Source organism: Lycorma delicatula, chromosome 8, assembly GCF_047948215.1.
Source record: "Lycorma delicatula isolate Av1 chromosome 8, ASM4794821v1, whole genome shotgun sequence".
Lineage (NCBI taxonomy): Eukaryota > Metazoa > Arthropoda > Insecta > Hemiptera > Fulgoridae > Lycorma > Lycorma delicatula.
The window spans coordinates 139,749,922-139,757,815 of record NC_134462.1 but is presented as its reverse complement, the minus strand read 5'-3'; the positions used below and the strand labels follow the sequence as shown (position 1 = coordinate 139,757,815).

At 30.9% G+C, this 7,894-nt stretch overlaps 1 protein-coding gene across 1 annotated transcript in view; it reads right to left on the bottom strand.

Annotated features, from left to right (window-relative positions):
* Positions 1 to 7,894, bottom strand: part of Strn-Mlck (Stretchin-Mlck) — a 599,211-nt gene that overhangs the window by 458,143 nt on the left and 133,174 nt on the right. Inside the window, exons 12-13 of the mRNA XM_075373431.1 lie at positions 3,335 to 3,515; positions 208 to 453 (exon numbers count right to left, since the gene is read on the bottom strand). Coding sequence (XP_075229546.1) covers positions 208 to 453; positions 3,335 to 3,515 — 427 coding nt within the window. The remainder of the gene's footprint in view (positions 1 to 207; positions 454 to 3,334; positions 3,516 to 7,894) is intronic.

The window sequence follows — 7,894 nt, the reverse complement described above, 5'->3', positions numbered from 1 at the left end:
CTTACAGCATTAAATGAAAACAACAAATGAACTTAATATAAAGAAATAAATATTTTTAAAAAAATTCTCTTTTACTGTGAAAAGTGATAGTCATTTTTTTATCAGTAATAGATTAAAGCAAATATTTTTACAAAATACAAAAAAAAATAATAGAAAATCTAAAAAAATTAAATACTAAACATTTATGCAAAGAACACAAATATTCACCTGAAACATGTTCAGACAGTTCCTCAGCATACATTTCAACTATCTGCAAAGCCTCCTCTTCTGTTAGATCTGGTGTTTCATACAATGAAACAGAGACTTCTTTGCCGTCAAATGAAAATGAAACTTCCTGCAACTGAGATGTTCGCTCCTCTTGTATTGTGGACAATGACGGTTGTCTTGTAAGAGCCGGTACAGCAGCAGCAGTCTGAGCCTTTTTAGCCACCTCTTGTTGCAATGCAGCACGTTCTTCATATCAGAAAACAACATTAATGTTTTAATGTTTATTTGATACAAGCATAATTAAAGCTTTATTACTATTAATATAATTAATATTGCTACTCTGCCAACCTATGAGGCATTTCTGTGATTCTGAAGATTCTAGATTTGAAACTTGGTAGGGCTTGGCATTTTTTATATACTGCAAAATACATCTTTCAGCCAAAAAGAATAAGGCAATTTTAATCGTGCATCAGCCTACAATTGCAAGTGTAAATAAATAAAGTAATTAATTACTTTACTCTCCCATATCAATATAATCTCAGGTGATATTCATCCACGACAGCAGCAGTCCCACTACAGGTTGATTGTTCCCTTCCTGTATTTCCTCCTTCTTTATCTTTTATTCTTTAGACTGGGACCAAAGAAATTTTGACACATTACATAGGCTGTCACAACTAATGAGGGCATAAATGAAGCAGAATCAACTCTATCATGGTGTATTATTTTACTAGCATAGCTAAGATAGTAATTTCTTTATTGCAGCTCTGTGAGGTACAGTAACAATTTTGCATGAAAAACCTTGTGAGGGCTCTCTTTCTTATGTGAATGGCACAAAAATCAAACTAGTGGCTGTTTCACTATAAGATAAGGTTATTTCCTCTAATCTTCCTAAACACGATTTCTATTACTTAATCAGGACAGTGGTTTTATTTTTATTTTTTATTAAATTAATACAGCTAATAGAGTAAAACTCAAAATCTACTTATGAGTACTTCAGAAAACTAGGAAAAAAGATTGTTGCTTCTCTGAACAGTTATCAATTTTAAAAGCTAATGTTCTCTCTTGATCAGGGGTTTACGAGACATGTATCGCAAAACTTTAAATCTCTTTTATGAAACAGTACAATATTTTTATCATTCTAGTCAATCATTTGATTTTCACATGGCTTGTTTATATACTGAAAATTCCTTTTTGTCATAAAATAACCAGTACAGTATAACTAGTATAATTGTAAATACCAATAATTACTAATTAATAATAATTATATCACAACATTAAGAAATGATACAACACACAGGGTTTAAACCTTTTATGGTATAGTGGAGAGATGGAATAATGTGGCAGCCTATAATTTTTATCTAGGATAATGGATAAGAGGAAAAAGAAGAAATAGACACAAAAGGTGTAATAAATAGAGAGAGAAATAAAACATAAGTAAATAAATAGATCTTAGAAAAATTTTAATTTCAGACTAAAATGGCAAATCTAGCCTTTAAAGCGTTAACAATAAAAAGAAAAATAGAACTGCATGATATTATAAACAGGAAAATATTATTCAAATTATATAATCTTAAAGTGATAGGAGATTAGCATAATTAGTTGACAAAAACACAATAAAGTACGCTAATATATTTAAAACAATATAACAGTCAGCAGTGTGTAAAAATTTTCATTTTTTCATACCAGGTGTGTAAATATGAAACCGGAATTTGCCCATTGATGGCCCTAGCTGTCAATGTAGTTACCGTCAAACTGCATCATTGGTGCCATTTTCTTTCTTTGACAGCTGACAAAGATTTTCAACTCACAATAATACAAGTTTTATACAACAGCATAGTTTTAATTAGCGTTGAACATGTCGAGTTTTGTACCTACAAACTATAATTTGCAGACAGCACTGATATTTTATTACCATTTAAAGAAAACTGCTGCAGAATCGCATCGAATGCTTGTCGAAGCTTATGGTGAAGCTCTTGGTAAATCACAGTGCTTTGAGTGGTTTAAAAAACACAAAAGAGGTGATTTGGAGGTGAGAAACAAAGAACGTTGAAGACCACTGAAATCGCTTTGGAAAGTAGGCAGTCTTCTGTGTTTGGTGGGATCAGAAGGGTGTGATCTATTATGAGCTGCTAAAACCTGGCGAAACCATTAATACTGAACGCTACTGACAACAATCATCGATTTCAATCAAGCATTGCATGAAAGACGACCAGAATATCCAAAAAGGCAACATAGAGTGATTTTGCTTCATGATAATGCACCATCCAATACAACAAAACTGGTCAAGGAAACGATTGAGACGTTCAGTTGGGAAATAGTTTTGAATGCGGCTTACTCACCAGGCTTATTTAAATTAAATCACCAGACTACTATTTATTTGGATCGATGACACACGCTCATGCTGAGGAGCGCTTCACTTCTTATGAAAATGTACAAAAATGACTAGATGACTGGTTTGCCTCAAATGAGTAACAGTTTTTTTGGCGTGGCATTCATAAATTATCAGAGAGATAGGAAAAATGTATAACTAACAACGGACAATTTCGAATAAAATATTTTTTATGATTTTCATACAACAAACGTGTATTTTCTATTTTCATATTCTAGTTTCACATTTACACACCTGGTAATTAGCTTCTAGTTTGTTACAAAACTTCTCTTTCTTTAAGTAATTACAAAATTTACGTATAAAACTTTATTTGCTAAAAATTGAATTTCAAACCGTTTTTAAAAATTTCACTAATCATAATTGATTCAATCATATGGCATAATGGAAATTGATATTATATACATCACTACACTAATAAATTCATTTTCCATGTATATAAAAAAAGTTACTATAATTAGATCTGTCTGTTCTTACAATATGAAAAAATAAGTATATACAAAATTAGTGTGAATATTATTTAATTTGTCATACATTCTCACTTTTAAATGGTATTTTATATTAATTTCCAAAATATTAATTTAAATAACTGCTGTGCTACATGAAAAATAGTTCATTCTCACCAAAAGCAGCACAGCAATTAAATAAATTTTAATTTAATGCATAGCAATTAAATAGATTAATTAATTTCCTAACATCATACCAAAGAATAAAATTTAACTAATATTGATATTAAATCACCTTCAAAACCAAGCAGTGATGCTGAACTGGATGCAGTTCCCATACAATTATGTGCCTCACAAGTATAAACACCAAGACAACAGGTACCATCTTCACCAGATATTATTTTATGTATATCACCTGGTTTCAACTCTCTTCCATCTTTATACCATTTAAGTGTCGGTTGTGGCACTCCTATCACCTAAAATTTACAAAAATATTCAGTCAATAAAAACAGATTTAAAAATTTCTTATAATATTTAAAAATTACAGGACTATACCATGAAAAATAAATTTTCTACAAATTTCCTCTACGACAATAAAATTTGTATTCAATATTACTTTTCATATGGTTATTAACTGAATATATAAAAAAAATTAAGATAGGTAAGATGAAAGAACTTCATTGATCGCTTCCTCTATGTACTGTAGCAATAGAAAAAAAGAATAGGCAATAATAGGAAACAAAGCTCAAACAACTTGTAATGAGTGAAATTAAAATCAAATAGGAAAAAAGAGGTACAAGTGAGAAAGTTAAGTGAAAAGAGTAAAGGTTATTTCAAATGGAAAGATTTAAGAAAAATTAAAGCAGAATTGAAGGTATTTGAAAGCTACCAGGTAAGATGGTAAAATGCAAGCGGGAGAATTAGATTTGGATTTTGCAATAAGAATCTTATAGTACACATTAATGTTAATAAAGCATATAAAAATCATTAATACACAGCAAAATGCAGTTTAGACATCCACAAAATTACATTTTACCTTAAATGTAAATAATAATACCACAAAAATAATAAACATATTTTTTAAAAATACATAAAGTTGAGTAGGAGAGAAATATGTATAACATTGAAAAGCTTCCAGTAGGATATAATTGGCTTTTCAGGTGCCCCCAGATTTACATTTAAAGCAGAAAAAAATTAATATTTACTCAACTTCCTCTTTTACTTGTCTGTTATAAAAGTTATCATTTACCAAAACATTTTCAAAATCCTACAACATAAGCAATGATAATATTATAAATAAATTCAAAACACAAAAAAGAATTCTATCTGAATTCTAAAATAGACAGACTTCATACAAAAATGAGGACTAGCCTTTTATTAACATTTAACAAGTATGAGCCCTAACATACAAACCGAGAGATTTTTGGAAACTTTAATGGAAACAAAAGTAACATTAGGCAGTTCAGACAAATCAAAGATCTTAGAATTGTATGCATAAAAGGTATGACCATAAAGAACAGAAACATATTCAGGAAGAAGGTACAACAAGACTGTCAACGTATCCAGAAAGGAAACAGAGTGTAGTAATACGAAATGGTCATAAAGGAGAATCAACACATCTTGAAAATGAAGGAGAATTAGGAGATATGAGGACAGTTAGGAGACTGGCTAGAAATTAACTATTAAGTGTGGTCCTGTAGTGACTGGTGAGAATACAAAAAAAAAAAAGAATTTGAAAGTTCATTTATTCAAAATAATTTAAAAACCCATTTTTATCTTCAAATTTTATAAAATCATCTGTGATACAAAAAAGTTCAACAAATTTTATATGCGCATGTCTAAAATTAATACAAAAAAAAATTTAAGAACATCTGAGAGCACAGGGGCGTATCCAGCTCAAAACAGAATTTAACTTTTTCATGAGGGAAAGGTAGTCCATGAGAGGGTGCTAAACAATAACAAAAGGAGGAATAAAATATTTATTTAAAAAAAACTAATTTAGTAACAATAGTTTACAAGAATTAGATGCAAATTTTCTAACTACAGCTTCCACTAATATCTCCTTGTTAGCGAAAACAAAGGAATTAAAACATGGAATTCAATAAACGGACCTAAATGAATGCTTGTTAGTAATTGTTTTGCAGGACTGTGAAATATCAATATCAGCAGAGCCTTTCTAATAATCGGGAAACACGATTCACACTTTCTTAAAACCTCAATTATATCTGGCACTTCCCATACCTCATCCACATTTTAAACCACAATTCGCTTCCTCCTTCAATGCCTTCTAAATTGTAGAAAGTTCCACATGATGAAATACTTTCATTGCATTTCTCTAATAAAATATTTCTCATGTTGCTCAGATTGAAATTTATCAACAAAAATGCAGGCGATTTGTCCACAGAAAATCTGACTTCTAAAAATGATATGATAGATTCCAAGTAAGGAATTATTAGAGGTTTCTCCAAAATTTGGATGTATTTTTGGGTGGATGATAGCTTCTATACTTATGTCAGCCAGCAATGTGAGTAGCAGATAAATCAACATTCAAATGCATTGCAATGTGGTGCTTCTTTTAAAACAGCATTCGTGATATTCTCCGCATCTTTCTGATGAACTTAGCATGTCAAGAATAGTCTGATTGTAGTAGTTGGTTTTGATTATGTCAAGTAACTTCAATTGAAGTGGATTTGCAATGCGTTCCAATATAGTGGAATACTTAGCAATTAATGCTACTAACACTAATAAAGATGTTTTCTTTCTCTTTCCTGTTTAGCCTCCAGGAATTACCATTCAGGTATTACCTTTGAGGATGATATGTATGAGTGTAAATGAAGTGTAATCTTGTATAGTCTCAATTCAACCTTCCTGAGATATGTGATTAATTGAAACACAACCACCAAAGAACACTGGTATCCACGATCGAGTATTCAAATCCACATAAAAGTAACTGCCTTTACTAGGTTTTGAACACTGGAATGCTCAACTTCCAAATCAGCTGATTTGGGAAGATGCATTCACCACTAAGACCAAACCGGTCGGTTACAAATGAAGATCTGCATGTCGCTGCATGCATTTGATAAACATTTTTTCTTGTTGCTGCATTTTCCACTTCAGCTAAGGTCTCTAATGGATTAAAAATATCAAGAATAATATCCTTATAAACAAAGATGCTCTTTTATTTGTCTGAACACCTAGTTTCTTCACACAATTTAGGAATGCTAGCAATAAGCTTGTGTCATAAGACGGACTCACAAAAAATATGATTATCTCCTTTGTGGTTTTAATGCAGTTTTGAATTCTTGGATAAAGTTTAATTTGTTTACTACAAGGCTAAGCTTGTGAGATGAGAATTGGAAATAGAAAGCTTTTTTGTACTTTTGTCTCAAGATGAACACCTTCTTCAGACATGGTGGAACATCACGGGTTGAAGTCTAACACCACACACTTATCAGAGTCTAAGTTTAAAACTTAAAACTAATATCACTAAAAAATGCACAATATCACAATGGGACCCTTAATAAGGTAAAATTTATTTAAAAGGAAACAAAGTAAAAAAAAAACATATAAACTTACACAAACATCAATAAATTTAATAAAGTCCAAGAGGAATATAAAAGATCCCTTCTCGGATACAGAATAAAAAAATATAAAAAATCATAATAATTAAATGAAAAGAAAAACAAATACGTTATTTAATTCTTCAGCACTATAATAAAAAATATGTACCACAAATTAAAATTTTATGTAAAATATTATCATTTCGTAAAAATAGCAACACCTAGTCTAAAACTCCCTTATTGTTGCCCAGAATTCGGCAAATGTTTCTCTGTAATTTAAATTTACGATGCAACACCACATAATATATGCAATCCAGAAGTATGTGGCATCATGCGGCAGTTGCATCATGCACACAGTGGTGTGTGTCCTGCTGACATCAGGTACTCGTGAGTGACTGTTATGTCCTAATCACAACTGACAGAAGACCATTCTTCATGACAAATTTTTCTATATGAGCTTACATAATTGCAGAAAAAAATAAATAAATAAAATTTACTTACAGATAATGGAAAAAATTTTATAAACATGCTCAGAATTCAAATTTAAGGAAAACATTATAAAAACCACTGGCTTTCAAGGACAGTTAACTAAACTAATTAAAAAATTGTAACATAAGCTTCAATAAAAAATTGTATCTGGACAGTATTTAGCTTTATAGCAATAAAATTCATTAAAATCAAATGTTTACGACAAAAAAAATCTGAAGATAAAATAAAGGCGAGCAAAGACTGTTATAGTTTCGGCAACTTCAAGAACACCCTTTCTTTACTACCCTATTTTAGATTCTAAAATAATGTGTTGAAGTTGCGTGTCTCCACAATGGTGCGGCTGGATAGCTTGATCCAATAAAGGGTAGGATTAAGTGAACTAAAACGAAATCCTCTAGGGCTAACAACCCTAGTTGTAGAACTTTGAACTCTGTCCAACCACCAAAATATTAATATCATGGAATATGATTTCTTATGAATGTAACTACCCTGAAGAAAAAATCGGGATCGGATTCCAGGGTGCCTGACTATTTGAAGCTAGATGGTGAATCAAAGTACCACAAGAACCTTTCAAAATTTAAAAACAGCAAAAAGAATTTCTTTGAAACTTAATCATTAATTTACCGATCCAAGCTGGAAAACTGAGATGACTAACAACTTAACTGAACAAACTTGGAATTACATTACTAGCTTTGCAAGAAATGAAGTTTCTAGACAAAGACACCTTCGATTCGGATGGATTTAAAATCTTCAAGGGTAAAGCAGGGAAGCGAGTTATGAAGAATGTTTCACAGTTGGGAACAGCT